The sequence below is a fragment of the Pongo pygmaeus genome, chromosome 6 (assembly GCF_028885625.2).
Source record: "Pongo pygmaeus isolate AG05252 chromosome 6, NHGRI_mPonPyg2-v2.0_pri, whole genome shotgun sequence".
NCBI classification, from domain to species: Eukaryota; Metazoa; Chordata; class Mammalia; order Primates; family Hominidae; genus Pongo; species Pongo pygmaeus.
Window position 1 is genome coordinate 97,453,423 of NC_072379.2, and position 17,397 is coordinate 97,470,819.

The window sequence follows — 17,397 nt, forward strand, 5'->3', positions numbered from 1 at the left end:
TGTATTAAGATCTGAGTCATGATTAGTCATAATATACAGGTCAATATGTATATTCTCATCCAATTATCTTTAGAAGTTTCTACATTATATAACTCAGCCCTACATGTCTCAATGATTAAAAAACTTTATATTAGATGGACATGTCCACAAATATCCTAATGCAAATAGAATAAACCTTGTATTATCAGAAGAACATGTCTACAATGTTATCTTACATATTAATATCTTGGACAGATACTTTTATCCTCCCAGTTAAAAGGAAAGGCACTAAGTATGCTTTAAGCACCTTCAGAGATGCAAAAGATCTTTCCAAACAGGTAGATTCTTGTTTTGTGGCTTTTCTATAGTAATGCTCTACATTTACCCTGGCGGCTATCATAAGGAGGCTAAGTTATTTTCAATTTTAGTATCCAAACAGGCCAGTTACTATTCCTTTGTCCTGTATCCTTCTGTGGGTAAAACACAAGATAGATAGAATTTGGTTTGTCTTCCCTTTCTATGCTGGAGCTTTTTAGGAGGACTAATGCTCTCAGAAATAAGTGAACCCCTGCTAAAAAAAGCAGAATTACCTATTAATGTGTCTCCTTATGAAAAAGGAAAAACCTTTGCAATTGTCCTACTGCTGTAGAGGATGAAACCAAATGTCTTTTTGTTCTTCATCCAATTAGCTTAAAAAAATTAGCCTAGAACAAAGTGGTCGAAATTTAGAAAGCATATTTCAGCAAGAACTATGGATTTATAAAGAAATGTGGATTCAGATAAAATATACTTCAGACAGAAAATTAGGATAAACATTTTATGACACAACAGGAACTAGAAAAAGCACAGGAATTTAAGGAAGAACATATTTTAATGGTTGAAACCAGTCTTTATGAGGCAATTATGATAGCAAAAAATATTATAATGAATAACAATGCATATTCTACGCTTTGTAATATTTCATACAATAATTCCTTTATCATTTACATCTCTTAATGCTAGAAAAGCATTCTGAAGACGCCAAGTGTAAGTTGCAACTGAGTGAAAAAAAAAAAAGCAAAATTTACTCGATTTCCAAAAGAGGTACAGAACAGAGAATGAAGGTCCTTAAAATATAAACCGCTAAAGTGTGCTAAAATGATGTCCATTTGCAGGATCAGTGACAAAACATATAAGTCCATAAAGAAAAGAGTTATACCGGCTGTATGAAGGTATTCATAGAGAAATATGAGTCATAAGCCAATTATTTATAAATGTCTTTCAAAATATTTGGTGCACATGAAATGCAATACGCTGATGGTCCTGGAGACTGTTGCAATTGAATAGGGCAGCTACTAGGATGATGGTGTTTCCCCCGGATGAGGATGACAGGAATGCAGGGCCTAGGATTTGTTGAGCATGTCCACTCTTCTTCTGAATTGGCCACCCAGAAACCAATTATTGAATCAGAACGACACAAAGAAATTGGTTTGTGCTTGAGCCAGGTCTGTAGAAACGGAAATCAATTCAGTTGTGGAAGTGATGAATTTTAAAAGCTGCTGGGGTTTTTTGTGCAAGGTAGAGATTTTCATAACATCTCAATAATCCTTTTGAAATGTGCAGTTGCTTAGTGCAAAAAAAGAAATAGTGCCACCATTTCTTCAACTAAAAGATAAGGTGTGTTTTGTAAAAGTAAAGCATATCCAATTTTCATCCTGTTGATCAGTATTACCAAGGGTCATAATGTAGCTGATGCATAAATGTGAAGGATCATTTACTGCCTGTAGAGTGGCAGTATATCTTAGATATCATACTTTTTATTAATCAGTTCAATTTCTCTAGCTTCAGAGAGAAGTTCTCTAATGGACTTCACCAGTAAGGCAAAACACATTCCCATTCCAGAAAGGCACATAAGAAGGGTGCCTCAAGACCAGCACACACCAGGCAAGGAATGGTAGCTAAAGCGCATCTGCCCTGGACCAGCATTTCCACACCCTTCAGACAAACTTCCATTCAAAGGTGTATGTACTACTTTCAAAAGGACCATTGGGTTATTTTCCTTGTGACCCCCTGAGTAAAACCACACATTAAAGCTCCACCATCTTACACTTTGCTCCTTCTTGCATACCTGTCTTCTTACTTGTTCCTATTGTTCACAAATCTGCCCAAAGATATAATTTTTAGGATATTAAGGCTGAATTTTGCTTAAGAAAATCTACATCTTTTGTGATTCTTCTAAATCTAGTAAATCAAGTAATCAACAGTTTATTCTCTGCTTGTAAAAAAGGGTAGTAATTTTTCCTCATAAAAACCAAATATATAAGCAAAACTAATATATTTGTTGACAAAGTTGCTCCAGCAAGCCTTGAATTTTTCATTATAATTAACTATAAATAGACCCAAGGAATCTGACATCCAAGGATCATCAAGCAATCATAAAAATGTGTCATATAATTTTAATACTGAATACTTACAAAACATGTTTACAACTTCTGCATTTCCTTTTATTAAGCATGCTTTCCCATTAGGATAAGTTTTTTTGTTATTTTGTTTTATTTTTCAGCGGATGATCTTTTCTATTACAAATACCTTTGTTTAATCATAATTTGTCAGTAGGCTACTGACAGGTATTGGAGGTAATGTTTAACTTTTTATAATGTGAACATTTTAGGCTAGCATTTTGAAGACATTCTGTCCAAATAGTTTGGACGCAGAATCATTGTCTTTTTGGTGACTAAATAGTGGTAGAAGTGATTAGAACCAAAAATTAGGTTGCTTTTTCAAACACAAGCTCTCAATCTCACAAAAGGAAATTATTGGTCCCCAAATTCCACTTTCACTGATTTATGCTTTGGTAATAAACAATTAAAATGTATGATTTCATGAAACATCTCTAGAAGATAGAATGGATGCTGATGAATCCAGGCTATTGGAAAATCTGAGATATAGAATCTTTAGCATGGTACTGGCACACAGTAAACAACTAAATAAGTTATTATAGCACACATACGGCTTTTATTTACATTGCCTTGAGGTGGGCTGAAGAAAAATAGGGAGAAAGTAAAAAATTCTCCCCCACAGGCAACACCAATGCTACCTGTGATAACTAAAAAAAGGTTTTCCTTTAGCAAAGTTCAGGCATTCATTCATCTTTATGTATAAGAGTGCATGGACACTAATATCTAAAGCATAGAGGCCTAAAGTCTCTCTACAATTCTGCATGGACACTAATACCTAAAGCATAGAGGCCTAAAGTCTCTCTACAATTCTGCCAAAACTCTTGTACACAACTCTGAGTACTTGGTTTTACTATGTTGAACACTATTTTCCCCTATTTTCTGATACTATTATATTCAAATTTTAGTTCAGGACTTTTCTGGATTTGGAAAATGCATGGCCAGCATGTCTACATGCAGCAATCCTGTTCTTATGAAACCATTTCCTAGTCAATTATTTTTAAATATCAGATAATATATAACTAGCTATATAATTGAGAAATGAACCAGTCAATTTTGGACAAGTTTGGCACAAGTGCTATATTTGTGTTACAATGGTCACAAGTACATCTTTTATCTCATTTCTCCCAGAATTGAAGATATACTTTAGTGATCTGCTTGATAATATTTATAGGTTTATTTACTTATATTTAAAAATGATCATTGGCTAGACATGTCTAGAAATATATATGGCCTAATATATAACTTCTCTTTGATAAAATGAAAACAAGTAATATATAAGCTAATATTATTGAAGCAATATTTTTTGGTATATACTTACTTATTTTATTGTTTTTGATCTGCACGCACAATATGAAATCATAAAAGCAACAAACATCACCACACCAACACTGAGTAAGATCATTTCTATCAGGCCAAGGAGGTTTATTTTTCCAGTTACTTGACTTCTGAACATGTTTGCCTTCTCATCACCAATGGTCCCAGTCTGTAATCAAGTTAATAACCAACATTATTTGGGTACATTAGTAAAACAAAATAAACCCTTCAATTGCCTATCACCCTTTTTTCTAACACCTCTATTGGTGTTAGTCATCAGTATCTATAAGACAAGTCAATGGAATTCCTTTTGCAAGTCAAGAAAGGCAATTAAGTGCCAGATAGAGATAGATAGAGTACGGTACTCTTCAATGTACTAGGATTCATTTGAAATTAAGTGCCAGATAGAGATAGATAGAGTATGGTACTCTTCAATGTATTAGGATTCGTTTGCTCTTCAGAACTATCAAAGGGTCAACAGTTCCATTTGCTCCAAAGACTTATTCAATGCTTTTCCTATTTTTATAGCTATCAATGCATGGATTTATACTAAAAATACCTTGTCAGGCAATAGGGTAGACTGTCCTGAGACAAATGTTACAACAAGAAAATGTGTTTAATAGATGCATTTTTGAAGAAAATCTTAAATGATAGGAAATGTTTTCTAAAAACTGAAAACTAACACAAACTTGATGTTTTTGTGCAATTAGATCATCTCAAATAGGTTTAATAAATGTATATGGGTAACGGAAATACATATAGCTTTATATACTACACATTCTTTTGAAACATCAAGAGCTTGTTTATATACAAAGAAGTTTGTTTTTAATGACTAACAGCTGAAAATACAAACCTCATTAAGCCAAAGAATAGGCACAATATAGTTCCTCTTCAGATTCTTTAATACTCTGTAATATACATTGAAAATGATTATGAACATAAATTATGAACATATAAACTAATATTTATATATAACAAACTTTAAAATAAATGTTCATAAATTAGTTGCTGTTGCTAATTTGATTTTGTTCCTGTAATGACTCATTTAAATTTTAATATAGTTGTTTTTGACTTTCTTTGCTCTTATATGTCTTCTAATCACATTGATTTTTTTCCCAAGTGCGGATTTTCCCTTTCAATAAATTCTTGGGGAACTAAAATATGAATTCCAAAAATTATTGTCACAGAAATATTTGGGCAGCTAACAAAATGAGAGATGCTATCAAATGCTCAAATAAAACCATAAAACCATTCAAAAATCTGTGCAAGTACCATTTCAAAAATCTGTGCAAGTACCATTTCAATAAACATGAGATATGGTACTAAGGCATAGGTGAAATTTGTCATAAGCATTTAATAATGATTGGTGACATTAAGCTAAAGGTAAGTTGATATCAGATGTTATTTCCACTTACTTACATAGATTTACTCATGTTCTTACAAGAAGATACTACAGATCATATCAAAATAACCATTTTCAAGAGACTCACTGAATTTTTTTTGATGGCTTGACCAATAGGTTGACCTGCAGCCGTTTTGCAAATTGTAAAGTGAATCCAGTTATCTAAAAAGAGAACAACTAAATAATTACCAACTTTTAAAAACATTCTTTTATACTATTCAAAACTTATTTTTCTTACAGCAGAAGAGAAGGTAGTAACTTAAACAGGACTAATTGAAACTTTTAAAACTGTATATACAGTTATATTTATATACACATGCATCCATATAGATACACACAATTTATTTGCCCAATCGAATGTCAAGGTTTTAGTTAGATTTGTGATTTACTTGAAATGGTTTTAAAAATCAGCAACAAAATATAAGATCGCAGATAATTCCTGGTCAAATATATATTCAGTTAGAATCCATGTGTCATTGTTTCAACTAAAACATGACTACTAAAATCCTAGAATTTCATTTACTTTTTGAAAAGAAAAATACAAAAATAAAGATTAAAACTGTTGCGCTACAACAATTTTATAGATTTTGACAATAAGTATAGTCAAACTCACATATACTCTTTGAATTTTGCATAATATACAATAACTCCTCATATAAGCATAAATATTTATATAAAATTATTTTAAGCCAATTAGAATCACTTCATAAACAACAATAGGAAGAAATCGACATAAGTTTCAGTAACTTTCAAGAATGTGATTCAATAAATATGATTAGTGTTATTGACCAGATTATTTTTATTTCAATTGTATTTTTAAAAATATCAACCAAATCAGATCAATAATGTGTTTTCTTACAGGTTCAATATCCAAGTATGTCCTATGTTCTTCTTCATTTGGGTTTAATCCATCAATAGGTTCTGAAACATCAGGACTTGCATACAGAAAATGAGGAAGTGAAATGTACACAGGTCTCCCTGAAGACAAGTTTTAAGAGTCAATTGGAATTAATAACTTCCTTCCTTTCACATATAACTCAAAAAATATTTCCACAAAACTAAAGCTTCTTGCATTAAAAAATACATATTTGGTTTTTAACATGGGTGGGGAAGAATTATGTCAATTGATTTCTACTGTAAACTCCTTCAGTATTAATTTTCAATATGTAAAGTTTTGTTGATGAACCCAAAGTTTCAACTATATATGTTCAGCTTTCAGGCAGTAATATGTCTATGGATGAAGAATTTATTTAACACTAGTTTTTTCTTTCTTCTTCCACACCCATGTTAGTATGATAAATATGTACAGGATAAATTAGTCTTCAAATTTTATGTTTAACTCTAGCTTTAGATACATACTGAAAATACATTTACCTCTACCATTTTCTAGTGAAAAAAGTTAGGACAGATGGATAACAGGATGCTTAATGTGTTCTCGGAATTATTTTCATTTCACCATAAATCTAAAAGCAGCCACAAGGAAATACTGGTGTGGTTTTAACTAAATTTTGTAACACTGAAACACAAGTGGGATCTTCCCAAAATACAAAGTCAGCACTAAAATTTTCTGCCACCATTCTTCTGCCCTAATTACTTTCTTACTTTAATTTTAAATTTTGGTTGCTAAAGGATTATGGTAAAGGTCTGACTTTAAAGAATATCACAAATTATGATATGGACTGTGCTACTGAGGATATTTACTCACCTTCTTTGCATTTGCTGATGTCTAGCACACCATATGATGTACAATTTTTTGAGATAATTTTTTCTGTGCAGAAACAATAGTTGTCTGGGTTTTGAACTGGAGAGGCAAAGGCCTTGGATGGAAGAACAAATCTATACACAGGGATTCCTTTCAGATTAACGTCGGATTCAAATACAGCATAGATTGACCTAAATACAGAGAAAAAAGAGCTGCATTCCAGGAACCTGAACTTACATTCTGGAGATTAATTTTTTCTTATTCTTGCTTTAACTTAGAAACATCATATACTCTTTTAAATTCTTGTTTCATTCTTAGAAAAAAAGTAATTGATTGGGAAATTTTAACACATGCTAAAACTCAATAGCCAAGCATGAACTATTCTTATTTGTGAAGTACCATATTTATTTATACCCAAGTTACTTCTCACAGGCAATTTCTCCAATAGAGTAAATATTTATAGGACTTCCTTCAAATACTTTATTTGTGATCAGTTTAAATGAAATAGTTTCTTTCACAGCTTAATTAATCCTGGAAAGAAAGACTACTCACTGGAGTGTATGCATATACATGCTGGATATATACCTGGTACATTTCCATCATTTACCAAGTGTCTATCATAGGGTTCAATACACATTTTTTTCTTATCCCCAGATACACATATATGAAGAAATACTGCTGTCTTAAATTGTACAGATAAGAAAAAAATTCAGAGATGTTAAATGCCTACCCACAATCATGCAGTCTTTAGGGACAGAGCTTGGGTTCCAGTACTGGGCCCCACAAATTTGAGCAGAGCACATTAACACAGTTCTGTTACATTTGCATCATCTTCTCTGTATGTCTTTAGAAAGATTGGGCATGCCCTTCTGGACTTCATCGTTAATAGACTACTAGTTTAGTTTTTAAAAGGCAAAATGGTTCTTGCTTAGATAGAAATGGCAAAAAAAAAAAAAAAAAGATTTGTACTATTAAAAATTGGAGGATGCAGAAGAATATTTTGCAAAGAGTTAATAAACATTATGAATTTCGTATGCTGTGTTTAAGTTTCTTGGTCTGCATTTTGTCACCTGGGGTCTGACTCAGACATACTTCAGTATCTGTCTTACCTGCAAATATCAGAAGAAAAGAACTGCAATACCTGGCTTTTCTCAACAAAAGGTGGAAATGAGGCTGCATCTGTTTAAAAATCGAGTGGCAAATGATTAGATGTAATATGTGTTCTAGAAAAAAACCTGGAAATCTCTCCTCCAGTGTAGTCCATAGAAATATAATGCAAACTGCCTAAGTAATTTATCTAGCAGCCACATTTTTAAAAGGTAAAAAGAAATAACTGGCCAGGCATGCTGGCTCATGCCTGCAAGCTCAGCACTTTGGAAGGCCAAGGCGGGTGGATCACCTGAGGTCAGGAGTTCGAGACCAGCCTGGCCAACATAGTGAAACCCCGTCTCTACTAAAAATACACAAAATTAGCTGGGTGTGGTGGTAGGCGCTTGTAATCCCAGCTACTTGGGAGGCTGAGGCAGGATAATTGCTTGCACCCGGGAGGGGGATATTGCAGTGAGCCAAGATCATGCCATTGCACTCCAGCCTGGGCGACAAGTGGAAAACTTTGTCTCAAACAAAACAAAACTATATTTAACTTATTAATATCCAAAATATTTTAACATGTAACCATTATAAAATATTTTAAATTCTTAAAATCTCAAAATCCACTGTGTATTGTATATTTACAGCACGTTTCAAATCACACTAGCCATATTTTGAGTCCTTAACAGTTACATATGGCTGGCGGCTGCTATTGTCAACAACAAATCTACATACTATACATATTTAGTGGTACAAAATAAAAGAAACCTAAACATGAAATGTTAATGCTAACATTGTGTTTGTTTTTTGAAATGCCCTGCCCCACCAGTAGAGTGGCACTTTTCTTCCAGTGAAGTTCATTTGGATCTCCTGCCATGTCCACATTTATTTGTAGTGATTTTTTTTCTCATTTGTCCTAATGGCTGATTAATACTTCTAAAAGTATTTACTAAAGTTCTCTCACTAAACAGAACTTCAAATGCTTTGAAAGTGTATAAAAAAGTCATTTATTGAATTTACTTTTTGCTACAGCTATGATCCATGGCAAACATTGGATATATGAAGAAGTAGTTAACTCCTCCATGTACTTCTCACATGAATATCACTAATATGAGCCATCATTGAATGAGTTTTAAATGGTAAGTCTCATCTTTGATTATGCATTGTAGGTTCTTTCTCTGGCAAGTGTGTCAACCTTGTGACCTTGTTTTCATTAATTTACACTCTTGTGACAAGTAAAATATAAGCCCCCATATGGACATTGCCAACAACTTCTTTTCCATTTCCTTAATAATTAAAGAAAAATGCATTGAAAAGCTTTTAAGATCATTATCTAAAATATCATTGAAGATTATGTCCTAATTATACCCAGCAACTACCATGGACAATGACTGCAACATAGCAGATATTTGCAGAACTTTTTTTTTGTCCTCCCAAAAGAAATATTCTAAATGTATACCAATACTTTCATTTTAAGTCTTTTCAAACTTACTGAAAAAGGTAAAGAGGATGCACTTCTAAATTGCGATGAAAACACATTAGAACCTTACTGTTTTATTACTTTCTTTTTCCTAGTGCCATAAGCAAGAATCTCTCTCACAGGGACCATCCCCTGCTCTGTCCAAATTCCCTCTTTTCCTAGTTTGTATCAGGCCTATTTTCCCTGTAGATATTTTTAACATCATGCCTGATGCTCATGCATTTCTATTATTGTCAATGAATCTTCTTTTTAAAGATTTTTCTCCTTAAACCCATAAAGAATCCTTTACTAGGAATAACACAGTATATTTATCTCTGCATCTAAGACTAAGTATTCTGCTTATACAACTACTAGCATTGGTAGTATTGAGGACTTGAAAATTTATTTCCAGAAATGCTTTACTTAGAAAATAGCTTATTTGCCCACTCCTATGGCTCAAAACCCTGCAAAGCCTTGGCCAGGCGCGGTGGCTCAAGCCTGTAATCCCAGCACTTTGGGAGGCCGAGGGGGGCGGATCACAAGGTCAAGAGATCAAGACCATCCTGGCCAACATGGTGAAACCCTGTCTCTACTAAAAATACAAAAATTAGCTGAGTGTGGTGGCGCACGCCTGTAGTCCCAGCTACTCAGGAGATTGAGGCAGGAGAATCACTTGAACTCCAGGAGGCAGAGATTGCAGTGAGCCGAGATCGCACCACTGCACTCCAGCCTGGCAACAGAGCCAAGACTATGTGTCAAAAACAACAACAACAAAAAAAAAAAAAACAACAAAAACCAACCTGCAAATCCAACAATGTTTTTGCTGGTTTTTTTGTTTTGTTTTCTGTTTTTTTCCTACAAGGCAACAATAGAATTAAATATGCATACGAAGTCAATAATCATACCTTTGGCAAAGTAAACATTCTCTGTACTTCATTTTTACTTAAGTGTCTTTATCTTTATTATATCATTTTCCTATGGGATATTCCCTAATTTTCTAAACTTTGTGCTTTTGTTTCCTAGTAGTTGAAAGCTTGCCTCTGATATTAATTACTTCATGGTATTCGATTCCCACCACTTTTTTTTTTTTTTTTTGAGACAGGGTCTCACACTATTGCCCAGGCTAGAGTGCAGAGGCACAATTATAGCTTACTGCAGCCTCCACCTCCTGGGATCAAGTGATCCTCCTGCCTCAGCCTCCCAAGTAGCTGGAACTAAAAGCGTGTGCCAGCACGCTCAGCTAATATTTGTATTTTTTTTTTTGTAGAGATGGGGTTTTGCCATGTTGCCCAGGCTGGTCTCAACCTCCTGGGCACAAGCTATCTACCTGCCTTGGTCTCCCAAACTGCTGGGATTATAGGCATGAGCCACTGTGACCAGCCTTCCATTGCTTTTTAAAAATCTTAATTCTTAAACTAATAGGCATATCTGTACTTTGCTTTTCCTGAAGGAGAATAAGCCTGATCTAACCATACCCTAAATCAAAGTTTATGAATGCTCATTTTTTACATATTTTTTCACAGTTAAGAAAACATCTGACTTTGTTCTTGTTTTCTCTCATTCTGACCACCTTATCCAAAAATGGATGGTTCTGTCTTGCAACTTTATTCTATCTCAGCTATAAGCCTTGCTTAGATATGTTTTCTCTTTTGTAATTAGCTTTTTTTTATTCTTTCAATTCTAACTTATCTGTATACTATTTATAAAATATTTGAAATGTAACTAAAGTGTTTTTTGTTGTTGTTTTTTACCACTTACTTCTGTTGCCAGGATGGCAGTTAAGTTTTTACAAAGCAAACATTTCTCTGAATCATGCAGTAAGGGCTGATTTTTTATGATTAATCTTTACAAATCCCATCACATTGAACAGACATTTAGCCTATATACAAATAGTGACTCTGAATTTTGTTGTGGGGATATAAAGGCAAGTAAACACACACCCTCAACTTTCAGAACACTGTCAGTGTAACGGTGGATTTGTGGGAAAGGGAGGTGGATTCATTGTGATGACCACAAAACAAATATTCTTACCTGTACCATTAATCATGTCGCAATAACTTTCCCAATAGGAGAGATTCCTAGGAATAGAAAATGACAATGAATAAACATTCTCATTTAAAGAATACCTTTCTTATATTACTTCTATTATAATTCAATACTTCTGTTAATATGATGCATTTAAATGTGACAAGTACTAAGTTTAAGAAATGTTTAATTCTGTTCATGTTTTGTTTGAACCTTTTATCTTATTGCAATGTACCTGATGCCATTAGGTGGCCAGATCACAAAATAAAAACTGCCAGGTGTTAATTAGAAACATCTCGGAATAAGAAAAAAAGTAAAAACATTTATCAGAAACTTAGATCTCTACTTAGGGGAGAATTTTTTTTTTCCAATGGGATACATGAATTACTCAGTAGTATAAGTGTTCAGAATGAATAGAAGGAAAGTGTTAAGTGGGTAACTGATGTAAGCTCAGTACAAGGCAGGCAGAAGAGAGAAGCAGGGAAGAGGAAACAAGCAGATGTTTGGATCAGCAAACATTCAAAACATGTAGATGATTAATTTATATTCTTGCCCCTTCCTCCCTTTAATTCTCTCATGGACTGGCAATAAAGTAGAAAAGAGTTTATTAATTTATACTTTGCTGTCCAAATAAGCTATATATATATCTGAAAGTGATAAAAACAATAGTAATAGTTTCCCTGCATCCTCACTTTTTGGTGATGGAAAAACTTTTTTTCCCACTCCTGACAGTGACATGTCAAGATAAGCCGTTGCTTACTTTTTAAACAAAATTAGTGGTTAATCATGTTCAGTCTTGCCATGAGTTAAATCAACCTTATAATCTTAAAGTGATGTGAAATTCTTACTCTAATTAGGAACGCTTTGCAACTCCCCTCCACATCTCTCTGTAATATTAAAGTAGAGTGAAATGCTCGTTATTTCTCAATATAAAAAATTGCTGTGATTTCCTCTTAAGTGAATACTTAGAAGTGTTTTTTTCCCCCTCTACTGACTTTTCTATAAAAATATGTAACTGTGGACTCTTTAGAAGAAAAAGTACTCCACTAGTAATATTTAGCTGTTAAAAGCATTCATTAGATAGACTCAGTTTGAGGTAGGGGTTACTTTATATTAATAAAAACATTTTATCTCTTTTGGTTTTGATCACTTTATTCTTTTTCAGAAAAAAACTAGTCGAATACACAATTGTTAACTTTATGGAGAAGAAAGCTTGTTCCCCTGATTTTTTTTTTTAACTTTTTTTTTTTTCAGGCTTTTGGTTTTTATTTTTTTCCTTCATTTATTTATTTATTTATTTATTATTATTATACTTTAGGTTTTAGGGTACATGTGCGCAATGTGCAGGTTAGTTACATATGTATACATGTGCCATGCTGGTGCGCTACACCCACTAACTCGTCATCTAGCATTAGGTATATCTCCTAATGCTATCCCTCCCCCTACCCCACAACAGTCCCCAGAGTGTGATGTTCCCCTTCCTGTGTCCATGTGTTCTCATTGTTCAATTCCTACCTATGAGTGAGAATATGCGGTGTTTGGTTTTTTGTTCTTGCGATAGTTTAGTTTACTGAGAAGGATGATTTCCAATTTCATCCATGTCCCTACAAAGGACATGAACTCATCATTTTTTATGGCTGCATAGTATTCCATGGTGTATATGTGCCACATTTTCTTAATCCAGTCTATCATTGTTGGACATTTGGGTTGGTTCCAAGTCTTTGCTATTGTGAATAGTGCCGCAATAAACATACGTGTGCATGTGTCTTTATAGCAGCATGATTTATAGTCCTTTGGGTATATACCCAGTAATGGGCTGGCTGGGTCAAATGGAATTTCTAGTTCTAGATCCCTGAGGAATCGCCACACTGACTTCCACAAGGGTTGAACTAGTTTACAGTCCCACCAACAGTGTAAAAGTGTTCCTATTTCTCCACATCCTCTCCAGCACCTGTTGTTTCCTGACTTTTTAATGATTGCCATTCTAACTGGTGTGAGATGGTATCTCATTGGGGTTTTGATTTGCATTTCTCTGATGGCCAGAGATGGTGAGCATTTTTTCATGTGTTTTTTGGCTGCATAAATGTCTTCTTTTGAGAAGTGTCTGTTCATGTCCTTCACCCACTTTTTGATGGGGTTGTTTTTTTCTTGTAAATTTGTTGGAGTTCATTGTAGATTCTGGATATTAGCCCTTTGTCAGATGAGTAGGTTGTGAAAATGTTCTCCCATTTTGTAGGTTGCCTGTTCACTCTGATGGTAGTTTCTTTTGCTGTACAGAGGCTCTTGAGTTTAATTAGATCCCATTTGTCAATTTTGGCTTTTGTTGCCATTGCTTTTGGTGTTTTAGACCTGAAGTCCTTGCCCATGCCTATGTCCTGAATGGTAATGCCTAGGTTTTCTTCTAGGGTTTTTATGGTTTTAGGTCTAACGTTTAAGTCTTTAATCCATCTTGAATTGATTTTTGTATAAGGTGTGTTCCCCTGATATTTATTAGGGCTCTTCCTAGTTTACATATATGATAAATTATAAATTCTTTAGGTGAATAGGCTGGAGCTAGGGAAAAAAAAAAGGAAATAATGGCTTAGGAAGCTGATTTGTTATTTTACCACTTTAAAGGTGGCAAAGTCTTCATTTTCACATTTTGTATTTACATTGTAGAACAGCACTTGAAATATTCATTCTATTTTTGCATTGATAAAGTCAAAAAAGCTGAGTTATCAATATGGAAAATTATTTAAAGACTACTTGCAGGGGGAAGGTCATGAAAGCACTTGCCTGGATTCATTAAGCTTCCATCTTTATACACACATTTAGGTCATGCCACTAGATTATGGAATTCGATATGCTCAATTTAAAAAGTAAAAAAAAAAAAGTTTCCATCTACTACACAATCAGTTGATGTGTTGGTTTTTTTTTGCCTTTTCATTTATGGTTATCTAATTGTAAGAATAATTATACTGTAATGCTGGATATGTAGCAGAGATGAAAAAATAGTCCCTTTGGGGATTTATGTAACATAACCATAACCTGTGCAGAAAGGTGAACCAAACCTTAAAGTGGAGCTGATAGTCAGCAGTTATGCACTGGTGTGAACTCACCAGTTACCACAACTAAAGAGTGAATACCTAGCAGAACAGGAGTTCCCAGAGCTGAATTATAACCAGGTCTGTTCTATAGGTTGATGCCTATGTGTTATGAGATGTTAAATGAACACTATTCCTGCTTAAGAGTACCCTAGTAATATACATGCACATTTTACCAGAATACTTACCTTTTACCTTTATATGTGTCGATTATGGCAACTTTATTTATGTTATCTTTTCCATTGAAAACTTTATAAACTCCATCTGCAGTATTGTTGTACTGAAATATATGTATGGGAAAATGTTACTTCTAGAACAAGTCATTTTTTCAAAGTTATACAATACACAACTCACTTTCACATTTCTCAATCACTGGTTACTCAAATGACTTGAAATACATCTACAATGTATTTTTTAAATTATTGGCCTTAAAAAATTGTGAAAGGTGCCTAGAAATAAGTGCTAGATGCTGCGACAAAGAAGATACATATCAGAAGCTGACATGATGTGAACTCTAGCACTCTTTGTCATAATTAAGCCAAAGAGGGCATTTTGATCACTATTCTTACTATGTTGAGGTGAGGGACATTGAACAAACCTATAAGAACAGTGATTTCTAGGGGTATTCTAAATGTTATGATCATTAATAAGTGGTTACTAAAATGATAAAAATCAGACATCCAAAAGTTAAAGCATTAGCCAAAGAAAGAGCTATGAGTATTGAGTTAAAATGAGAATGAATTTGATTCATTATGGCTTTCTACATTCATTTCTAATTGATATATAACCTTGTAATCCTAACAGTATCTAAAACAATGAACTAGAGAACATAATATTCACATATAGTGCCAAATGAAGTCATAGGTCAACTTCCAATTCAGTAGTTAGCTTATCCTATTTGTAATTCAAAACATTAAGCTGTAATGAAGTACGCCATCAAGTTCACATTTTCCTTAATCTTCAAGCTGCCATTTCATGACATTGTAAACTACTAAAAATTCTTATTTAAGTATTGAGATGTGAACATTAGACTAACTTTTAAATATAAATTAAAGTTGTAAAAGGTCTAGAAAAGGAGGAATGAGGAGTATATTTAAAACAAATAAAAATATGGTATTAAACTTGATTATGTGAAAAGGGAAATGAAAGCCAAAAACAGTGCTCAAAGATTTACAGACTAGCTTACCGGCTAATTAAAAAAAAAATTGTATATTTATAAATGAGCAGAAACCTTATTAAATCTATTCTTCAGGTTTAAATTTAATTGTTAAATTCAGATGAATTTCCCAACTAGGAAAGCTGAAGCTATAATGAGAAGCGGACTTTTTAAAAAGTTAGCATCTATGTCTCCAGATCAGCGGTAAGACTAATGAGCTAAATTATAAAATTATGCCTTGCCAATGCCATTGAATTAATTCAATTAAAATGTAATAATATTGCCATTCATATTTGGTACTTACAGGATAAAATAGACCAACTGTGGTAGTAACAGGGTATGGAACCAAACTCAAAAATGGATCCTTATAGCCCCATAACAGTTCTCTCAAAGTTCTGACTTGGAACATAGAAGATTTTGACTTGTTAATAAGTGAATTGAGTACCACTTGAACAAATGGATTTTGATAGATATGGGATGCAGCCTACAAAAAAAAAAGTCACTGTTTAAGACAAGAATACAATATTAGATTTTAACAAATAAATGCATTAAATGCTAATATTGAGCTTAATACAAAAACTTTTTAAAGCTTATCTTTAAAATTACTGCCAGATCCTGCCAAAACTCAAAATGCAATTCGTCTAATTCCTAGATGATTACATTTCTTTGCCTCAGTGCCAGCCACAAGAAGAAGACATTCCAAGTTAAGCTCTGTTTATTTAATGATACACTTAAAGAGGTCTTCTCAAATACCTAATGCATTAATGCATATGGGGCTTAAAAACTAGATGATGGGTTGATAGGTGCAGCAAGCCACCATGGCACATGTATACCTATATAACAATCCTGCACGTTCAGCACATGTGTCCCAGAACTTAAAAAAAAAAAAAAGCCAGAAGTCTGGTCCCAAAGGCGCTGGAGCCACACGTGACAGAAATGGCGCAATTGATGCAGGCGTGTTCATCCCAACGGCAGGTTCCACGTCTAACGGCAGGAGGCTCTCTGCCAGTGACCTGACCAATGGTGCGGATGAAATGCTGGCCACAAGCTCCAACAGGTCTCTGTACAGCATCTGCAGGGTGAAGACCCCGGTGTCCCAGGTTGGGGAGGATGAGGAGGACTACGACTTCGACGAGGACAACTGACGTCCTCTCCACTTCAATTTCAGCTTCAGGAAAATGTTTAGGAAAAGAAACTTCTTTTTTTAATGGGGGTTTTCTGTTTCCTTTTGGCCTACTCCCAAGAGGATATTGGTAAGCTATTGAATTTAGACATGCACCTCCGATAAGCAAGGATTGTTTCCCATAGAATTAGGATGTGCTGTGGATGTGTGGTTTGATGCCAGTGTGCTGATGCAGAGCCTTCATATACTTTTTAGGATTTTGTGTTTTCATTTTCTATTTTTCTTAAAATGCAGAGTTCATTTTTGCCCCTTAAGAGTTTTTGCTGAGCTTGCTGAAGAAATTATACTTCATCCACATAAATGCCTGCCTGTTGCGAATGGTGAGCACCAAATGCCCTTTATTTGCCATGAGTTTGGACGGCACCCCCTGTTGGCGGATAGCTAGACTCTGCGGAATTTTATGTTTGTTCAGTGGTGTGGTGTCTAGAGCCCCAAGCAAACAGCCTAATTCGACTTTCCAAACAATAGACACCATCAACCTTATCGACTTTATTTTCCCTTAAATTATATTGACAGTTGTGATTCCATCAAGTTTATATACTCTTTTCTCTCCCCATTTTGCAGCAA

At 34.1% G+C, this 17,397-nt stretch overlaps 1 protein-coding gene across 7 annotated transcripts in view; it reads right to left on the reverse strand.

Moving 5' to 3' along the window:
* Positions 1–831: 831 nt before the first annotated feature.
* CD36 (CD36 molecule (CD36 blood group)) overlaps positions 832–17,397 on the reverse strand; it is a 79,816-nt gene continuing 63,250 nt past the window's right edge. For all 7 annotated transcript variants that reach the window (XM_054494805.2, XM_054494801.2, XM_054494803.2 and 4 more), the window contains 10 exons: positions 15,952–16,131; positions 14,680–14,771; positions 11,415–11,461; positions 7,945–8,014; positions 6,839–7,026; positions 5,993–6,111; positions 5,222–5,295; positions 4,585–4,639; positions 3,736–3,900; positions 832–1,465 (listed from right to left, as the gene is read on the reverse strand). In XM_054494805.2, the coding sequence (XP_054350780.1) occupies positions 3,736–3,900; positions 4,585–4,639; positions 5,222–5,295; positions 5,993–6,111; positions 6,839–7,026; positions 7,945–8,014; positions 11,415–11,461; positions 14,680–14,771; positions 15,952–16,131 (990 nt within the window). In that variant the 3' untranslated portion in view covers positions 832–1,465. The remainder of the gene's footprint in view (positions 1,466–3,735; positions 3,901–4,584; positions 4,640–5,221; positions 5,296–5,992; positions 6,112–6,838; positions 7,027–7,944; positions 8,015–11,414; positions 11,462–14,679; positions 14,772–15,951; positions 16,132–17,397) is intronic.